The sequence below is a fragment of the Megachile rotundata genome, chromosome 8 (genome assembly GCF_050947335.1).
Source record: "Megachile rotundata isolate GNS110a chromosome 8, iyMegRotu1, whole genome shotgun sequence".
Lineage (NCBI taxonomy): Eukaryota > Metazoa > Arthropoda > Insecta > Hymenoptera > Megachilidae > Megachile > Megachile rotundata.
Window position 1 is genome coordinate 14,215,011 of NC_134990.1, and position 20,110 is coordinate 14,235,120.

General features: G+C 34.5%; 3 protein-coding genes and 1 long non-coding RNA gene across 19 annotated transcripts; 3 read left to right on the forward strand and 1 right to left on the reverse strand.

Annotated features, from left to right (window-relative positions):
* The first annotated feature begins 135 nt into the window (after positions 1–135).
* LOC143265041 (uncharacterized) lies at positions 136–2,049 on the forward strand. Its single transcript, XR_013039125.1, has 4 exons — positions 136–889; positions 963–1,390; positions 1,461–1,577; positions 1,649–2,049. It is a non-coding gene; the product is annotated as an uncharacterized LOC143265041 (long non-coding RNA).
* A 1,045-nt stretch (positions 2,050–3,094) lies between these two features.
* LOC100880639 (uncharacterized) lies at positions 3,095–11,456 on the forward strand. Its single transcript, XM_012284478.2, has 6 exons — positions 3,095–3,253; positions 8,103–8,325; positions 8,556–8,651; positions 9,708–9,902; positions 10,260–10,487; positions 10,853–11,456. Exons 2-6 carry the CDS (start codon positions 8,104–8,106, stop codon positions 11,066–11,068), a joined length of 957 nt encoding a protein of 318 aa, XP_012139868.1. The 5' UTR covers positions 3,095–3,253; position 8,103; the 3' UTR covers positions 11,069–11,456.
* A 740-nt stretch (positions 11,457–12,196) lies between these two features.
* On the forward strand, positions 12,197–18,959 carry LOC100880526 (luc7-like protein 3). Of its 14 annotated transcripts, none has more exons than XR_001095920.2 (10): positions 12,198–12,595; positions 12,679–12,927; positions 13,006–13,212; positions 13,288–13,449; positions 13,519–13,681; positions 13,778–13,866; positions 13,926–14,036; positions 15,914–15,983; positions 17,930–18,275; positions 18,637–18,959. XR_001095920.2 is itself a non-coding variant. In XM_076534685.1 (8 exons), the coding sequence occupies exons 1-7, from the start codon at positions 12,491–12,493 to the stop codon at positions 14,007–14,009; spliced, it is 1,059 nt and encodes a 352-aa protein (XP_076390800.1). In that variant the 5' UTR covers positions 12,198–12,490; the 3' UTR covers positions 14,010–14,036; positions 15,914–16,747. The 14 variants fall into 14 exon arrangements, 2 of the variants coding, with proteins under 2 accessions (XP_076390800.1, XP_012139860.1); XR_013039116.1 differs by having other exon boundaries at positions 12,201–12,595; positions 13,519–13,706; positions 13,926–14,608; XR_013039115.1 differs by lacking the exon at positions 17,930–18,275 and having other exon boundaries at positions 12,201–12,595; positions 13,519–13,706; positions 13,926–14,608; positions 18,637–18,758; positions 18,859–18,959.
* Positions 16,394–20,076, reverse strand: LOC100874891 (mitochondrial glycine transporter). Of its 3 annotated transcripts, XM_076534695.1 has the most exons (8): positions 19,773–20,076; positions 19,205–19,297; positions 17,925–18,043; positions 17,753–17,837; positions 17,502–17,681; positions 17,147–17,318; positions 16,813–17,072; positions 16,394–16,721 (listed from the first exon to the last, which is right to left on the reverse strand). In XM_076534695.1, the coding sequence occupies exons 2-8, from the start codon at positions 19,256–19,258 to the stop codon at positions 16,695–16,697; spliced, it is 897 nt and encodes a 298-aa protein (XP_076390810.1). In that variant the 5' UTR covers positions 19,259–19,297; positions 19,773–20,076; the 3' UTR covers positions 16,394–16,694. The 3 variants fall into 3 exon arrangements, with proteins under 3 accessions (XP_076390810.1, XP_003702984.1, XP_076390811.1); XM_003702936.3 differs by lacking the exon at positions 19,773–20,076 and having other exon boundaries at positions 19,205–19,472; XM_076534696.1 differs by lacking the exon at positions 19,773–20,076 and having other exon boundaries at positions 19,038–19,470.
* Positions 20,077–20,110: the final 34 nt, after the last annotated feature.

Here is a 20,110-nt window from a genome sequence, read left to right on the forward strand (position 1 = left end):
TTTCTTGACGAGAAATTAAAATCACGTTTAGCGTAATTGAACGCTGAAAATTTCATTGCTTAAATACCTTCGTAGAAATTAACTTCAACTACTTTATGTATTAGACATTAGTAAGAAACTAATAATACCGTTGTCCTTGAAGTCTTTACAAAAGTACACCATAGCAGTAGACCTCTCGAAGCATATTATTGCAATCGATCTGCAAAACTGCTCACGCATATATCATGAAAAGAGAATGTACTAATAGCAACAGCATACGTTTTACAAAACAAGAATGAGTTAGCTTTTTTTTTACGGAAATGTGATTTAAAGAGTAAATATCTGTTGATTGTGAAATTGCTGGAAAGAATTTTTGAGTGGGACAAGCGCCAATAATCATAACCACAAAATTCGAACAATTATCAAATGTTGGCGTTCGGTATCCACTCACGCGTACTCGATAGATCGAAGTAATCGATTTTTGCGATTTTGACGGTTAATAAGCGTCTCCTCTTTCCTTGAATGATATATTTGCGCATTATAGGGGCGGAACAGAGGGCGAACGCACTTTCTCTTGTAGTCTGACTCGGTGAAAGTATTTCTTACGCATTTATACATTCAGAGTACCGAAATATCTGTTACTCTATCAGAACCACACCTACAGGATGATAAGATTGACCTTTTCAAAGAATCGTGACGACTGCAAATTATTCGATGTAAATTATAACGTGTTTATTCGACACATCTTGTGTCACTTATAGCGGTAGCCTAAAGCAGATTACAAAATCGTAACGTAACAATTAATTGTTAAGAAAATTGCGATTACACGAGATTTGTTATGCTTTCGTTTCGGTTTTACCTCGTTTAACTTTGGCGTTAAATTGAATCTTTGGAATCGATCAGCGATACGGTAATGCGAATTAATTTTAACAAAATTAGAGAGATCTGTATAATAATATATAATCACTATATTTTTCTTTCAGAAAATATCGATAAGATGAAATTATGCGAAAAGTATGCAAAGTGTAAATGAACTGCACGCTTCGTTTAACAATGAGAAAAGAGAGGTCGATAAACCTGTAATTTGAGGAAAGAAGAAATGGAAAGAAAGTGAATGACGAATGTTGAAACAGTCTTGTCGATCGTTCCCCGATTTCCGTTTGGTTAAAACAATGACCTTCAATATGAGTCTCTGGAAAGAAAGTCCGGACGATCCGTTTCCATACGATTTTCATAAATTACATGCTAGGCAGCGCGTTGAATTCGAGGATTCACACCGTTGGCGAGTCGAAGAATTGAAAAAGGAAAAAGATGGAAAGTTTTTAATTACAAGTGATCATGACTTATGACTCCATTGTCCCCGTGTTTTGATACAGGTCTCGCGGTAAAAACTGGTTTCATTCATGATTTGGTAAGTGAAATAGCCTCGTAAAAATTTGATTTGCAAATCACAGATAACGAAATTTTTTTATTTCTTGCAGTTAATTTTACGAGAGAAGTTGCAGCCTACTTTCGACGATACAATGGCACACTTCGAAACTCGCGATTTAGGTGAAAAGCAATTAAACGTGCGTTTATGTGCAGTGCGGTTATAAAAGGTAATGTCTGAAGCGTTTCAAGGCGCGACAAATTTCTCTCAATTTCGTTAATGGTTTTCTTCGATCAACAGAAACGTGAACCTGAACTAGAAGAATAGAAAGGACGAGTCGAATAAGGAATCTGCAGGTGCTGAACGAAGGAATAAAAATTGGTCGGTGCACGTCGGAATTGAAGTCACGTTCGACGAATGCGAATAAAGCTGTGATGTAAAATTGTCGACCTACTACCGAAAGGAAATTTTCGTGTGACGCGTGGTAGAAAGCCATTTCACTCGTTCCCATTGGTATTGAAAGCACTTTGCGGAAATGATCGGTTCTACTGTTTATACATGTATACGTGCGAACAGAAATGTAAAAAGTATCGAAAGACCACGGTGATGTAAGAATTGCGTTCGACCGTGTATTCGATGCTTTTTATTTGAATACTTTGTTAAAGAACCGTTAACAAACATTGACAATTTAATTTCTTTAAGTCAGCTGTATTTTCTGCCTCTAAATGATTTTAACCAATAATTCTGTTTTTACATCAAATCGCGGAACTAAAATTTTGCGCTCGCTTTTGTTGCAAGTACCATGTAGCATGGCTACTATTTATAGGACTCGTTTAACGACTTCACATAGACTTTCAGGCACATTAGTGGTACATTTCAGTATTGTAGTACAGAGTTAGAAATCTTGAGGATTGGTACATTAGAAGTTTAGAATTTTGTAAATTTAGAAACTGTAGATTCACAAATTTGTAAATTCTCAAACTTACAAATCTTGAAATTTCTATACATTAAAATTAGTAAGCTCTCAAATTTGTAAATTTCTAAATATGCAAAATTCCTATATTCAATCTGTAAATTCTTCAAATGTACACATTCAAGATTTTAGAAATTTCCAAATGTTAAAATTAGCAAGTACTTAAATTTGTAAATTTCTGAATATTCAAATTTCTAAGTCCAATCTGTAAATTTTCTAAATGTACAAATTCAAGAATTTAGAAATTTCAAATACCCTGCAATAGAGCTTTCCACACAGCCTTTCAACTATGTATGCAGAATTTGCGAAACGCATAGCCGCAAAGAATTTTAGTTCCCGATTAAGATCGTAGAACATTTCAAAGACCGGTTTCGTTACAATCAGAAAACCGAAGTACAATGAATTGTTATAAAAGTGGAAACACAAGACGAAGAAAGCAGGTGGAATCTAACTTACTTTCCCTTTTTAATTTTTGTCCAAACGGAAGTGATCTGCACTATTTAAAGTGACCGTATTTTATCCTAAAACATGGCTTAGAAAGTTTTTATTATACTTTATCCTCCAAGGAAATTGCGTTCAGCCTGTCGAACATGCTACCACACCTTGGATTTAATTACATCATTACAGGTCTCCTACATTTGATGTAATAACTTGTACTTCGTTTTTCGTTTCCGTTCAAATAAATAAACCTGGTAACATATTTATGTTTATACTTGTAGATGATGGACCAAAGTTTTTGGAGAACACGTTCAGCTATTCATACGAGAGATTGTCTCCCACTACCCCAAAACGAAACGAGATATTACATGGTGGAGGTAACTTTCAGCGAGACATGCTATATAAGAGAATGGAGAACCGGCCGGCCAAGATAAAGCTTGAGTGTTGTCAATTCGTTCGTCGTGCTGTTACTCCTCTACCTTCGTCGTTGACAGGTAAGTGGGGTAAAAAGTACGTTAAATAAAAAGAGGAATATGAGAAGGAAAATCGTGGGACCAGTGAGGATCAAACAGTGCAAGTGTCTTCTTTTGGGGATTCATAATTTCTTAGGTGATATCTGTGCACCATGGATCTCTGTTCTTTATTCATGTGAGCCATAATTGGAAATCTATTTGAACAATTTCTAGGTGAAACTCTGGTTGTAATAGAGCGTAATACAGGGACGGAGTTAGGACGTTTTGGGCCAGATTGCAATTGATTTTGGTGCAGTTAGATTTAGGTAAATTATGTAAGTAAAATTAGGGTCTGGTTGTTGAAGTGGGAGTTTGGTATTTTTAGGTCTAGAGTTCTGGGACTTTACAGGTTTGGGAATTTAGAATTTTGGGACTTAGCAAGTTTGGTACTTCAGAGGTTTGGGACCTTGCAAGTTTGGTACTTCAGAGGTTTGGGACCTTGCAAGTTTGAAATTTTAGAGTTTTGGGACCTTGCAAGTTTGAAACTTTAGAGTTTTGGGACTTTGCAAGTTTGGTACTTTAGAGTTTTGGGACTTTGCAAGTTTGAAACTTTAGAGTTTTGGGACTTTGCAAGTTTGGTACTTTAGAGTTTTGAGACTTTGCAAGTTTGGAACTTGAGAGTTTTGGGACTTTGCAAGTTTGGAACTTTAGAGTTTTGGGATTTTGCAAGTTTGAAACTTTAGAGTTTTGGGACTTTGCAAGTTTGGAACTTTAGAGTTTTGGGACTTTGCAAGTTTGGAGCTTTGGAATTTTCTAACTTTAGTACTTCTAAATTTTAGAATCTTGGAACACAGAACTTTCCTAACAATTTCAAGACACATTTCAAAATTTGTAACTTTGCTATTTCAGAATTTTGGGCCATAGAAGACCTAGTCCCAAAACATCAAAAAATTAAAACTAGAATTAATATTTAATTAAGAACTACAATTGGGGCTAATAAATGTTGAGACAGCCCTGTAGAGATACCACGATGCATTGGATAAATCTGCAAGAGAAATTTATGAAAAATTCGCGAAATTAACGTTGTCACGCATGGTGGAGCAGAAATTACGGCACGTGGCTAGAAACGGGAAAAGGAAACCGGTCGTGCGAGGGCGATCGGCAACTGTGGTTAGGAATTCGTGAAAAATGTTAGTGGTTCTAGTAGATTGATGTTACTGTATGATACTACACATACTTTGGGGCTTATTCAGCCTCTGCAATTCGGGCAACCCAATTTATGTTCTAGGACAGTCTTTTGACCACATTTATTAAATACTTTAGAATGATCTACATATTAATAATAAATTATTACAATGCAATTTATTTTTATTTTATTTTAGACCAAAGTATAAATGTTTTTAATTTTTTATAAATGTATTCATTTTGTAATATCATGGATGCAAATGGATAAAGGTTTTTGGGCAAACTCAGAGTAAAAAAATCTTGAAACAAAACTGAAAATTGTCATACATATTTTACAGAAAAATGTCATACACAAAAAATGTTTTACATAATATTCTTGTATCATTATATAGTTAGTAACATATATCTGCAAATAGTAGAACTATTTGGAGACATAAAAGGAGTCAATAAAGACTCCTATAAAGCGTCAATCTCGATTGCATAAGCAAAATAGGGATAATTGTCAAAGAATTACCGCCATAAGAGTACATACAGAAAATTACATCGGCAAATATTTCGAATGTCTAAAATTCTAGAGCATGACATCGAATACGGTTCCATGTACGCAGTGTACAAATACCGCGATCAGCGGCTCCGTCGGATTGAAAAATGTCGCCGCAAGTATAAAACTTGCTCCAGATTTCCTTAAGAGCGTGTCTGGCCGACCAGTTACGTGTGCCCTCCACTGATTATATTATCCCAACCGCGTTCCTGTCGTTTGTAGTTGCCCGACAACTATCTCTTTTTTTTCTCCTCCTTATGCAATTGCTTTCTTCAGAGGTACCCTTCGTGAAATCCCTACGTCTCGGCTTACACTGCCGATTTTGTCGTTCTTCGTCGCTAAAATTCCTCGGGTAACCCGACTCCGTGGTTCTTTCCGCAATAGGCTTGTTCTTTCCTTGGATTTACTCTATTTAACCCTTTCGCTTCGTCACGCTTCTGATTAAATGTATTCTCTTTGTGAATGGAACGTTGGTGTTATGTACGCTTGCGTTCATTTTTTAGTTACGTGTCGGGTTCAAATTCTTTTATTTGAGGACGAAGTTTGAGGATTGTGGAATTTTTGAATTTAGGGATTTAGGGATTTAGGGATTTAGGGATTTAGGGATTTAGGGATTTAGGGATTTAGGGATTTAGGGATTTGGGAATTTAGGGATTTGGGAATTTAGGGATTTGGGAATTTAGGGATTTGGGGATTTGGGAATTTGGGAATTTGAGGAATTGGGAATTTGGGGAATTCGGAATTGGCAATTCGGAATTTGGGGATTTGGGGATTAGGGATTTTGACATCTAGGGATTTAGGGATTTGGGGATTTGGGGATTTAGGGATTTAGGGATTAGGGGTGTTAGAGATTTTGACATCTAGGTATTTAGGGATTTAGAGATCTAGGGATTTTTCGAATTTAGGGGTTTTAGGATCTAGGGGGTTTTGGAATTGGGGATTTGGGACTCTAGCGATTTTTCGAATCTAGGGATTTTTCGAATTTAGGTGTTTTGGGATCTAGGGGGTTTTGGAATTTGAGATTTGGGACTCTAGGGATTTTTGGATCTAAGGAATTTTGGGACTTAGGGATTTTTGGTATCTATGGATTTGGGACTTTTGGAATTTGGAAATATAAGGATTTGGAGATGCAGGTATTTGGGGATCTAGGGATCTGGTGATATAGGAATTTATGGATGTAGAGATTGGAGAATATAGAGATTTGGGAATTTAGAAATTTAGTAATTTAGTAATTCAGTAATTCAGTAATTTAGGTATTTAGAAAAGGAATTTTGGTACTTAGTAACTTGACAACTTAGTAACTTAATATCTTAATAACTTAGGAACTCAGAAACTTGAGAACTTAAGTACTTAAGAAGTTAACAACTTATGAATTTAGAAAATTAATAAATTTCTTTGATTCCCAAAATAATACCACCCTCTATAATCTATCATCCTCTATCAACCCCTTGCACTCCTACGTGTGACTAAACATTTCTCTTGTCTTTCATAAATAATTCAGATAAATACATCTGTATACATATTTTCATTAATTTACTACTAATAATAAATGAAATTTTGTCACATCGCACTGCTGCAGCACATTAGTTCAAGAACCCCTTTCTTCATCTATTTTATAAGTCCCAAATCGATAGGTAAAATAAATTAAGTTTTCCCATAAATATCTATCAAATTTCATAACAATCTTCTGTTATAAAGAAGCATAAATCATGCGTCCATTCACCGTACCCTGCAAGTTTCTCCTTGTCCAGAATCTAAAAAAATAATCCGGTGAAAAATGATGGAAGAAACCGCGTGCAATTACTAAAGATCATCGAGGTGGCACGTGCGATCTCGATCGCAGAGAAAGTTTCCAAGATTTTTCTCGTCGTCCGATATCGGTGAAACTGAAACAGAAACGTTAGCTGGGGAAAAAAGAAAAGTTGCCTCGACCAGGCGATCGAATTCTTCACGGTTCTTCGATGCTAAAACCTCCTCAAGGAGGTGTCCTTTCTAGGCGCGAACCTTGGACGATATTGTTTCTCGATCTGCATGCTCTTACACCATAACTTAATTCGCAACACCCGAGACAGATACGTTCCGATTTTTCTCGGCTAGCCAGCATTTTTTGCACGCAGGCCCTCTCACTTTCACTCGGGGCTACTGCGACCGCTTTTAACGATCTAACCGGCCGTGCCTAAGTAAAGACAGGATTCTCATTAAGAGCGACAAGCGACTTTTTTACTCCCGGTGCCAATTATTGGCCACTTTGTTCTTTAAATGGACCGGTTAAGCCTGCTGGAATTACGAGATGACCCGGTCCGGTTGCGTAAACCCGAGGAAAAAGCAGGTTTCGTTCGACCTTTATGTCCAGGAAATACTCTTTTCCCAATAAGAAAACTACCTTATGCATAATTTGTTCATGGTGTTTGGTCCGTTGAAATGCAGACAAGAATTCTGGCAAACACGGTGAAAGCTACGCGTGTTTCAGTTCATTGATGCTTATAGTTTCTTCGGGGTGCCTATTCGACACGGTTTCTCGAAATGAGAAACCTTTCGAATTTATCGAAAGCAGAGATGCATCCTCTTCAACGGATCGTGAAACCACTGTCCATGTTTTACTCCTAGAAAGTCCGAGGCTTTCCACTAAACTGCGTCCTTCGCCGTGTCAAAACATCGAATTCGATGTTGCAAACAGTGCATGATGCTACATTTCTCTAGCCCTCTTTCACGAGCTTCTAGGTCACTTTCAGTTCGTGGAAAATCATTAAATATCACTTTCCTGGAAGATGACTCAAGAACCTGTTCTTGATGAGCCATAACTTGCAGATGTGCGTCTTATGACGATAATTACTGGCTGGTATTTTTATTAATATCGGTATTTGTATATCATAATTAATAAGTAATTTGATATTCCAGATCTTCAATTTCCTCGTCGTTAATCTCAAGCTCAAAAAGTTATGAATCCCCGAGGAGAGCTAATAAATCTCAACCGAGATCTCAAGCAAATTAATCCGATGAAATATTTCTTCCAAGTGTGGAGGATCGAAGGTCACTTTCCCTCACACGCTCCGAATCGATTATTCCTCTTTATTAATACCATAAAATATGCGTCGTGTCATTACAATTAATTATTCAAGACTATAAATTAATTATTCAATTACTCATTTAATTTATTCTTTACAGAATGCATTGGTTGTGTCTGGCAGCGTTAGCTGCAACTGTGGCAGCTCAAGGGTCCTACGATCTGGACCCAAGAGTGTCATTTACCGGAAAATCATCGAGCTTGGGACCACTGTACTCGTCGGGCCTGGGTGGTCAAGGTTTCCGCGACAACAGCTATGAAGATAACATCGTAACACCTACACCGTCTCCGTCGCCTTACAGGACTCCCAACAGTCAAGCACCGGTATTTCGATCTTACTCCTCGTAGAATGCTCGAATTATTAATTGCAGTGAAGGCAGTTGCATCATGTTACATTGCGTATACCAGTTACGTCTTATGCAACAACTTACGTAAAAATCTGTTACCTTAATGTACCGGTTATGTATGGCTATCTTTGTATCTATATGTGGTACATTTTTGTGAATGATAGGATTGATGTTTTATTCTTTTTGGTGATTGTTGTCTTTTTGCAGTTGTACCGGAAACCATCTGGGGCGATTGATCAGACGGCGATTAGGGTGAATGGACCACCACGGGGAGGCATTGTTCGAGCGGGACAGAATCCTCGGGTAGGAAGATAGTAGAATGTTAGGGAGTTGTGGAGATGCTGAGTACTGTGGTTCTTAAGTACTGGTGCAATATTTTGGTATTCCACATTTTTATTTCCAAGCTTCCTAGTTCCAAAGTTTCCCAATTTCTTAATTTTCAAATTCCTACATTTCCCAATTCCCATTTTTCCTAATTCCCACATTTCCCAATTCCCACTTTTCCTAATTCCCACATTTTCCAATTCTCACATTTCCCAATTCCCACATTTCCCAATTCCCACATTTCCCAATTCCCCCATTTCCAAATTTCCACATTTCCCAATTCCCAAATCCTCCAATTCCCAAATCCCCCAATTCCTAAATCCCCCAATTCCCAAATCCCCCAATTCCCAAATCCCCCAAATTCCAAAACCCCTAATTTCCACATCCCCCAATTCCCAAATCCCCCAATTCCCAAATCCCCCAATTCCCAAATCCCCCAATTCCAAATCCCCCAATTTCCAAAACCCCCAACTTCCAAATTCCCCAAAGTCCTAACATACCAAATTACCTCACATCACACCATCAGTCTCAGCACCCAGTGATAAATATCAGATCAAGACAATCTCAGAAGACCCATTAACAGACAATCCTAGCGCTAGACAATCCTATTTGAAATTGTACAAGTCATGATGGATGCAGGTGAAATTGTCATTCCGTATGTCTCACAATAAGTGAAAGCAATGTAAGAAATCCCTGCATCCATTGTTCGCAGTTCCACACAATAAGATTGTTACGCAATAGCTCTCGTTACGATGAGAAGAAAGAAATGTTTCTTTGTAAAGAAGTAAATCGGCTCACCTTTTTTCTATACTTCTTATCGCGAGATTTCTAATAATTGTGCGGTCCGTCGACATCCCTGAACGGTACGTCGACATTAAGCAACCGCCTGTGGTAAACCGTGTTGATCTTGTTGCATTGTTTCTTTTTTCTTATCTCGTGAAGAATGCAATTGAGAAAGGGAACATCTTATATAAACGATGCATTTTGTACGGGGTACTTTCCTTTAACGTTGTTAACCGTGTTACGTGGTTGAAGGCCGAGGTTGAGGAACTGGAGGAAAAGGAGGAGCCCGATCGTTTGACCCTTCTTCTGCCGCAAAGCAAATTCGATTGCGTGAACAAGCAGACCGGATATTACGCCGACGAGGATCTCAACTGTGAAGTCTTCCATTACTGTCAGGATAACGCGAAACATTCATGGATCTGCCCTGAAGGGTTCACCTTCCATCAGGTAGCTTAATTTTCCTCTTCTAGAAATGTCGGTGAAAGCATTAGTTCCCATAAAATGTAACCGACGATCGTGCAGTTAATTGATCGTAATGCTATCGATAAGTAAATTTCACCTCGCCCATACATGTTTTCGCCTTGTTGTTTCCGCTGTTATATATACAGCGAAACAGGTAAGTAAGGCCAATCATAAATCGTGCGATCGGTTTCCCGATAACGGCCGTTTCCGGGGTGATCAACCTGCGATCAACCTCGCCAAAGATGCAAATAAACCTAACGCACGGTATCTGTCTATTCCGCGAAACACCTTTCTCTTCAACAACTTCGAGGCCATTCCACTCATTGCGCGTTTGCGTTACAGGTTCACTTAATCTGCATGCCTCCCAGCGGCGACATCAACTGCAAGAAGAGTTCGCAGTATCACTTCGTCAACGAGTACCTCTACAAACCATTGAACTTGGCTGAAGCTGAGAATAAGCCTAATGTGACCTTGAGATACAGCGAACGATACTTCCCTGCAGACATTCATCCCGACGAACGCGATTCTGATGAATACGCTTCTGCGCCAGTTCGTCGTCCTGCGCCAGTAGTAAGGACTTCTCAAATTTAGGCCTCTTAGAACACAGTGGGACAACCATAGAACCTACAACAGAAATATATTGTACACATATAAGCTCTAATATTGTAAATTCTAATAGAAGTTCTGTATAGGCAACTGAGGTTGCAAGGAAAAGGATACTTTTATAGGTTATTACTTATAGACACTAGTTACTAGTTATAGACACTATGTTCATCCAGTTATCAGTAGTAGATGTCCCTAAGCTTAGATTAGTTCTCTTAAGACTTTGAGTTTCTTCTGAAGTATCCTACACAAGCCCCAAGTCTAAATTTTCAAGTTTCATAATCTGCCCATCACTACACAATTGATATAAAAAAGAAATAATTTATCTACAGGTGTACTCTAGTCCTCAGCCAGCACTGAACAGCATTCCTCCTTCAGCTCGTCCACAACCAACGGGTCTTCCGCAATTCCGTTTACCGATCAATCAAGTTTTCCGTAGCCCTGAAGAAGTGAACATACCTCTTCAACACAGACGCCCGCAACCTCAACAGCATCAGGCTGTGAGAAGATTCCCTCAAGTACGACCTGATGATGAGGAATACGAGTGAATTTGATGCATCGTTCAACAATTATTATTATCATTCATCGTCACCGTCATCGTCGCGCTTCAATCGTTAATTATGTCATCGTATACATTCCGTGTTGAAATTGCAAATAAACGATAAACATAATAGCTATGTTTATTGGAACGAATTATAATTATATAATTCTGTAGATTAATTATATTATGTAAATTATTATTCTCGTTCTCATTTCTCATTTTGAAATTCTTAATTACATATTGTATAATTTAGCAACACGAGTATTTTTCTTAAAAAATAATAGTATTGAATAATGTAACGCGTATATGAGCATTATAAAAATGCGAATATTGTAGCATGTAATCGGTAGTAGATTCACAGTGATGACCAATAAATTATTATCGTGTTACCTTTATTAGTCTTCATTATTACTAAGATAATGTTATAAAATTGAAACCTGTGCTTTATTCATACAAATGTAATAATCGTAGGGATATGTATGCTATATATAAAATATATATGTAATGAAACTAAAGGAACACAATTTTTGTATTCTGTAAAATATACCTGTAGTACTATCTAGCGGAGGAGACTAGAAGGTACTCCTGGTATCAGTCGGTAATTTGACTATGTTTCTTACGATTTTTCTACTGTTGAATAGTTATAGTGTTTTGTGCTCCATTACATATAATTTAAAAAAAATTCTAAAATTATTTCGTACAATAGTTTATTAAAGTGAACAAATGCAAATATATACTGCGTTCAATGAAAGATCGTAGTCATTGTTTGACAATTTTTGAATTACTCTGCGCATAACCACCGAGTAGTGCGCATGTGTTCTAAGATTAAAAGCGTAAGTACCCAGTGATATAATTTGCTAAATTTCTTATCGCCTATTCCCAACTTCTCAAAGTTCCAAAGCTTCAAATTCCAAAACTTCTAAATCTTTAAATTTTCAAATTTTTAAAGTTCTAAGCTTCCACATTCCTAAATTCCCAAATTTTCTCATATCTTGTCCATGCTCTTTTCTACATTCTGTAAGTTTTGTCCACCATATATAATGGACAATGGTGAAATGTAAAGTGGTAGGCATTTCCTGAAGTTAGTCACTTTGCGCCAACTAAGTATGTTCTCTTGTTGAACGCAGTATAGATTTTCTCTTGTTCAATCGTACGCTTTGTGATGCAACGTATCGCCATATTGTTTGCTACACTACCGCCTTCTGAAGTAAAAAACTTCAGGGTTATAACCAAGTATCGTCTCTCCGTTTTCTTGTTAATGTCCATGTGAATTCGTCTTTTTCTCGGGTTACATTTGCGTCGTAGTGTTGTCCATTGTACTTTTTATTTAAATCACGAACAAATTTAGCTTCCGTAGTGTTCATACAAAAGTCGTTGATGCGCTTTCGTGTGTCTTCAATAAACGACGTTCAATCAAGAATTTCGGAATATGGCTGCTGCTGCTGCTGCTGCTCTTCTCGATGAGCTTATGGGAAGGAACAGAAACGTTCTTCCCAACGAAAAACCCAAAGAACTTAATTGGGAGGATCCTGAGGTAATATTTTGATTACAAATTCGATTTTTTATCAACACGAATTTTGTCATCGTTTATATTATATTTGTATTTTTATGTTTCAGTTTTGCAAATTGTATTTAGTCAAATTTTGCCCTCATGACTTGTTCGTTAATACGAGAGCCGATTTGGGCGCGTGTTCTCGGGTACACGATGACGAGGCCAGAGAGCTGTTCGAAAAAGCGCCATATTCGTATCGTAAACAACAGTATGAAGATGAATTTATTAGGTTTTGTCAAAGTATGTTGAACGAAGTCGAAAGAAAAATAATCAAGGGAAAACAGCGGTTAGCTCTTATTGGAAGAACAGAAGCGGTAAGGGTATTGAATGTTTTGACTTTTATACGATTATTATTGAGACAGGTTATATAATGTTTAATATTATTTATTTAGCCTACCTTAACACCAGCACAAACTCAGAGGAATGAAGAACAAATTGCACTTTTAACCGAGAAAATTAACAAGTTAGTAGAAGAAGCAGAACAAAGTGGTATACAAGGCAACGTAGAACAGGCTCAAGGTTTAATGAGATTGTGTGATCAGTTGAAAGAAGAAAGAGAAACATTACGAAAATCTAATGATAATAGTCACTATAATCAGGTATGTATAAGCATATATATTATGTAACCTATTGTTTATAAAATCTATACAAATAACTAGAATATTTGTATTTAGACTGCTGAATTGGCTGCTGCACAAGAAAAACAAATGGAAGTGTGTGATGTATGTGGGGCATTTCTCATTGTTGGTGATGCTCAACAACGAATTGATGATCATTTAATGGGGAAACAACATGTTGGATATGCCAGATTAAAGAGTGCTCTTCAGGAAATCATGGTAATTTATATCCTTCGTGTATTAAATGTTTATATAATTTTAGATCATAACATGAAAATATTATTTCAGAGTAAACGTGAAAAAGCTAGAGATGAAAAGGAACAAAGGAGAGAAGAAGATAGAAAGCAAAGAGCACGCGCTAACGAAGATATCGATAGGCGAAGAAGAGACGATAGAGACAGAGATCGGGATCGAGAAAGGGATAAACGTCGTAGACGCGATGACGATAAAGGTAGACACGATTCAAGCAGCCATAGGTAATTACTTAAACATTTCTGATAAGTCAACTAATTTAATACGATGATTTTATAGTATTTATTATGTGTAGAAATTCTGGACATAGAAGCAGAAGCAGGTCAAGAGATAAGCACGACAGGCATCGAGATGATGATCATCGACGTCATGCTCGCGATAAAGGTAGATACATTTATATTTCCATTAAGTTTCCATTTGATAACGATCATTGTACATTTTAGGAAGTCGTGATCATCGAAGCTCGAGTCACCACAATCGTCGCCGCCATCGATCCAGAAGTCGAAGTCACAAGTAACTACTCTTGATTGGTTAGTGAGTGAGAACTAAGCCAGGTATGCACTAAACAATATACCATATCCGTCTCAATTACTATACAGGTTCTTTACCAGGTGAGTTTCATTAGATGCACATAATGTATACATGATAATTATCTGTAATTTTGAAGAATGGCATAGTCACAGCGAGCCAGTCTCTGGTCCTGCCTATTAATCGGAGAAACACTCTTACTAAATTTCATACGGACCTGATTGTACAGCGTTTAATTTTCAAAGTGACGAGCTTGCTCTATGTAACATATTACCGAAAAAAAGGTGCATCGAGGTAATGTCGAGCAAGGATTAGTAAAATTGTTCCCATACGAAAGGTATTTTTATCATGTAGTATTATAGATATTGTCTACAGAGCAAGATAGGAGAAGGTATACCTATGCTTGCTTTGATCGGTATAATGTCTTCATAGGGTAAATCAATTACATATATGATTTCAACGACTGCATAGCTTTTTTTTGTCGAAAAGAAATTAGTGGTTTAGTGGAGGAAACAGTGCCTACTTCCGTAGACCTGCTACAACAGTGCCCTGTGTGACTGTGACTATACAATCCTAGCTTCTACTACGCATTTCTGAGGTATTTATATCGGAATGATAATACCAAACATGTCCTTTTATTAGGAAAAGTTAGACATTTTCAATACGGTGATCTTTATTTTGGAGCGATATTCAAGTGCTTTAAAGTTACGATAACAAACTCCCGCTCTTACTTTCCTTATTCCTTGATTGTAATTTATTGGAACGTGTTCAGTTTAAAAGTTGAGTAATGGTTTTTACCAGTTAGTCAGGGAAGATTTCTACCATAGGACCAAAGGAATAATCTTAATAGTTTAATTTGTGATAATGCATTCATGTGGGTGACCCAGAAATGTAAAATATTTTTATTTAACAGCCATCTGGCTATAATTTACAAACCATGTGTAAACTGCTCGGAATTATGTACAGATATACGGTCGTGTCATTATAATTATCTTTAGAACTTTATTCACAAAAGTTCAAAAAAAAGAACATACAATGCTGCATATTCTTCTTCCCTTTGCATGCATTTTTTCTCCGTTATTTTTAGTTCTGAAAGACAGGACTTGGCGAAGCTCAATCGTGTTTTCTTATCGAAAAGTCGTATTATCAATCATTATACGTATCATGATAAATCATTTGAAGGTTGCCGACAGGTCACGTGGACTGTGTATTATGGTGATCCCAGGATATTCCCTTTAATCATATCTTATTCTTTTTGTCACGTCCTTCATTTCGGCTTGATAGAAGACTCATACTTTATGCGCGTACTACATTTGTGTGACTCATGTTTGTCGCGAAACACCTTGAGTAATATGCTTTTGAAACCAAATAGATTTTTAAAAAATGGTACAAAAATGATAGCATTAAATAAAGAGTATCGTCTTGAATTGTTACATTGGGATAAAAGAAATTTTATCCTTTAAAGGTTTGTAAATGTACTTACTTTTAACACATTTCATTTAACATTCTCATATTGTATTTAATTATAAGTTAAATTGCTCATAAATGTATGTTAAAAAGAAGTTCTATTGTATTATTGTATAACAATACAGATATAGAATGAAATATATTTTATTATGCTAATTAATTTTACTTTTACTTAAAATTTACAAATTAATTCTTTTTATTTCCAATGTTACAAACAAAGATGATCAATTCTAATGATATAATCTGCTTTTTCACACATGTAGCCGACAGAAGTATGATATATTTTTTTTTAATATTACATATATACATATATATTAGGTCAAGTTAACAAATAATGTATAAATATGTTATCCTGCTGTTTGATAATGACAGAAATTAATATGAGCAAAATTGTACTGAAATCGTAATTTCTGAAAGTTACATTGTCTATTTTCAGACAGAAGATATGCCATGGGGATGTAACCGCTACACGGACTCACTTGCACACTGCTTAATATAATATTAAGGTAAAGATTTTGCATAATCTAAAAAGTCCAACAAATCATGAATTTTATTCACTTGCGTTTGAATTCATTTTTACTGCCTTGCGCCATCTTGAATTTATTTACAAAGAAGAAATCTTTAAAATTTAATATAAATTATTGTTATCAATGTTATGTCACAAAATCATAAAACAGTTCAAACAGTTTATTAGCAATTCATTCGTATTTGATGCAAATGTTACTTTGGATTTTTTACATATAAAAAAAGGACAAGGTAAATTATCTACAATTTGCATTGTAATACTCATAAGATTGTTAATTGAAATTAATAAAACAGTACTGCAATGAAGGTATCAGGTTATTTAAAAAAAAACACAAACATTTCTAAAATAGTCAGGATTATAAACAAATTAACAAGACCATCAAACACTGTACAATCTTTAACAGATTATAAAATTTATTAAATAAGTATACATGTGTATATATATGTATATGTATTAATAATACATTATTGAGCGATAGGATATTCTATCTGGATACTGTACATAGTAGTAATATTTGCTATAATACAATTATCTGCTAATAATCAAATTATCTTTGTACAAACTAAAATACTGTACATCAAGTGTAAATATTTGTATTGGTTGAATGATTTTGATTCTATCGTGCGTATTTAATTCCCTTACGTCATGTCGACAGACGCGAAAAAGTTGAAACAATTAAATAGCAACAATTTTATTTAAGTCCAATAGTTTTTGTAACCTAAAAATAATATATTATTTAATCAATTAGTGTGATTTATTTTAAAATTGTCTAAATAATAAAAAATTAAAAGGTTTGAAATATTTGCTACCTCTTCGTATACAGTCCAAGCCATTGCAGTCACTAATGTCCTTCTCAACATTCTTGGAACAATGCCTTTAAAGTACCCTAATACACCATATTTCTCATATATCCTAAATACTGAATAGAAAACACCTTTAAATTCGCTCGGGTACAGTTGCATTTTCGTTTTAATCACATCTGCAGGTTGTGTTACGATAGAAGCAAATATTCCTGCTAGTATTCCACAACTAAAATGAGTTACCGCTAAGGATTTATTGCAAGAAGAATCTGAAAGTATTATTGTACATTAAAAATACTGAATGTCAGACAAAAGATTTTAACATCTGTTTTATCAAAATTACCTGTTTCTATGACTAAACTTTTTAATTCAGTGTAAAACATAAGATAAAGACCGCTAAAAGGAGCGTCTCTTAATAATGTTGGTACCAATCCACGCGAAAGACCTCTTACTCCTTCCTGCTTATAAATTAATTTCAGTGCTTCCCCTATACTGTTATATTTATAAACTTCACTCTGTAAAATGAAAATTAAACTGAATCATGTATTCTCATAGAATTTATATTAAGTAGAATATCCTAGATTTATCAATACCAATATTTTTACATCTTATTTCGTTTGCTGTGCATCTTCTTTTTTATATTATAACATTTCACGCGATAAAAAAGATGTAAACATATTTACAATTATTATACATACTTCGAAGCGCGTTTTCACTACTGTTATTGGAATTAACAGAGCTCCAGACATAGATCTTGCCGTAATGCCTAGTAACATAGCTTCTGTAGGTGTGAGTGGATCTTCTAGATGCAATGTGTGTTTTAACCAATGTAACGATGAAAAATATAATCCAACACTAGGAACAACCCTAGTGATAGACTGGAAAAAAAGAACTTTCAATCTATATTCCTTCTTAATTTATTTCAATTTGGTAATCATCATAATCTTACCGGTGTCATACCCCTCCAGAGTCCAAACACATTTTCTTTTTGAACTATATGAATTATTGTTCCCAAAGTACCACTTTTTGAAGCACTAATTTTGAAAAATAGGTAATAAAAATATTAATGGAAACATAATTTTATTTAAAATAATTAAAACAAAATGTTATTCTCAACTTACTCCAGGTGAAGATTTACTCTACTTTGAAGTCTTGTTTTTATAAGGTCCAATGGTTGAAATAAAATAGTTGAAAATGTGCCAGACAGTGATCCCGCGAGAAACGACTTCAAAATAGGATACTAAAAACAAAATGTTTTAATTTTCAAAATGCATTTGAATATAAATAAACCATCTACATTTATTAAATATTTGAAACATTTATGTGAATGTATCCTCATTCATTTAATTGAGTGATAAAATATATGGAAGTTATCATTAAATGAAACATACAGATAGCAATATATCATTAATTGCTGTTGCAATATATAGATATATATGTCATTGCATATTATCATGCACGAGTTTAGTCACGTGAGTTATAACTCTTTCTTAAGAAGTCAATATCATTGTTATCTGCATAATGTAATTTTATTAGTTACCATTCGTTTCAAAAGTGTTGTTACCTTTATTTTCTTCTTCTACAAAATATGTACATAGCAGCTTATGATTATATTTTGTAAACTAAATTCATTGAGTGTCAAACTAAAAGTATATTTTGAATGTAACATCAAAATATAAAACTTTAATTCTGAAGTATATGGTATTAAAATTGTATGACACTTTACTTCTGATCACCTTAAATTTTATTTGGAATTATGAAGATATTTAATTTTATAATAGTCCAATTATTGTAATAGTCGTAGAATAGATAATTTTTTATTTTCTTTTTCAGCTAATACTTGTAAATTTGGGACATCAAACTCGCAAACTCATAATGCAAATGAACACATGAGATACTAAATGGTGGATACTGCTCCACATAAATCATCCAGTACACCTCTTTTATATTTAGAGGTATTTTTTATTCAAATATATTAATATTATGTTTGTTTTATTTGATAAGATTTATCAAGTTTTATGTATTTACATTTAAAATATCAATTAATCGTTTCAGCATATAATCATAAAAACATGTTATAACTAATTTTATTCAACAGTTTTATTGAAATAATGGTATAAATGAATATATTAAATAAAATTTGTTGAGTACAGCAACAGTTCAAAATATGGACATATCTACCCTTCATTAATTTTTAAGTATATGTTTCAAAATAAGAAAATTGGGATACTTACAGTTCCCAAGGCTTCCATGATAACATAAAATCTATTGGAAGTTTAGAAAATAAATTTACTTCAAGTTGTAAAAAACTTTTTATTCAAAACACAAGAAAAACTTTAATTAATGCTTACTTGGGTATTACCGAGGTACTGAGAACATTTAAATCATGACAGTTACTTACATCTTCTTTTATCTTCGTGTTACCACTTTCGGGGTCAATTGAATAACCCTGCATATCAAAACATACTACAGCAAAAAGACCATAAATATCAAACTGAAACGTGATTTAAACGTGACTTAAAGTAAAACGTGACTTACACGATTATGTGTTTAATCTCAGAACATAAAAAAATACAAACAATGCTATTGTTGCATACAATACTTTTATTGTAATATAAGTTCTACTAAAACTATTAACAATATTCTATAAAATAGAATGTATTACAAAATTTACATGCTCATTAAAATATTATTTATTTCATAAAATATATTGTTACATTAAAACCTTTTCTCTCATAAAAATTGCAAAGCTTTTTCATAAATTCACTTACATGTATTGTATTTATATGTTTTATAAATAGAAAAGTGTTCGTAGCTAACAAAAAGTTAGAGTATTTTTATGTTATTACATATGTATATGTATACATATGATACAAATTTAATAACTTTAAGTTTTGAAGTTTGAAGTCATCTATTAGGTTAGAATTAAAAAATTAGAAACAAAAAATTGATACCGTATCATATCATACTTTTATTTTTTTTAACTATATACTTATTTATAATTGCTTATTAATATAAGTATAGTTCTGTCGTAAACTAAATTATACACATAATTATTGCACGTTAAAAACACATTCAGTTTATCGAACATAAGGAATAATATCAAAATCTAGAAAATGTCACGGGACCGAAACAATTTGACTTATCTCACTAGATAAGAAATTGTGTTTTCTGAATCCATTGTTCGAAACCAATGTGTCTTCAATGTTGCATCGATAATGATTAAATGTGTAATCGCATGCAGTCAGTGACGTAAGTATTGTTCTGTTTGCTCCAAATCAATCGCGGCATTTCATAACAAAAAAAT

What these genes read in the sequence shown, in the direction of transcription:
- LOC100880639 (XM_012284478.2), top strand. Translation starts at nt 8,104, where the DNA reads ATGCATTGGTTGTGTCTGGCAGCGTTAGCTGCAACTGTGGCAGCTCAA. An exon ending in CTCCCAACAGTCAAGCACCG is followed by an intron (nt 8,326 to 8,555) that starts GTATTTCGATCT and finishes GTCTTTTTGCAG; the next exon opens with TTGTACCGGAAACCATCTGG. An exon ending in TTCGTCGTCCTGCGCCAGTA is followed by an intron (nt 10,488 to 10,852) that starts GTAAGGACTTCT and finishes ATTTATCTACAG; the next exon opens with GTGTACTCTAGTCCTCAGCC.
- LOC100880526 (XM_012284470.2), top strand. Translation starts at nt 12,491, where the DNA reads ATGGCTGCTGCTGCTGCTGCTGCTCTTCTCGATGAGCTTATGGGAAGG. An exon ending in GTGCTCTTCAGGAAATCATG is followed by an intron (nt 13,450 to 13,518) that starts GTAATTTATATC and finishes ATATTATTTCAG; the next exon opens with AGTAAACGTGAAAAAGCTAG. An exon ending in ACGTCATGCTCGCGATAAAG is followed by an intron (nt 13,867 to 13,925) that starts GTAGATACATTT and finishes TGTACATTTTAG; the next exon opens with GAAGTCGTGATCATCGAAGC.
- LOC100874891 (XM_076534695.1), bottom strand. Translation starts at nt 19,258, where the DNA reads ATGCAGGGTTATTCAATTGACCCCGAAAGTGGTAACACGAAGATAAAA. An exon ending in AAGTTTAGTCATAGAAACAG is followed by an intron (nt 17,073 to 17,146) that starts GTAATTTTGATA and finishes TAATACTTTCAG; the next exon opens with ATTCTTCTTGCAATAAATCC. An exon ending in CTTGGACTGTATACGAAGAG is followed by an intron (nt 16,722 to 16,812) that starts GTAGCAAATATT and finishes TATTATTTTTAG; the next exon opens with GTTACAAAAACTATTGGACT.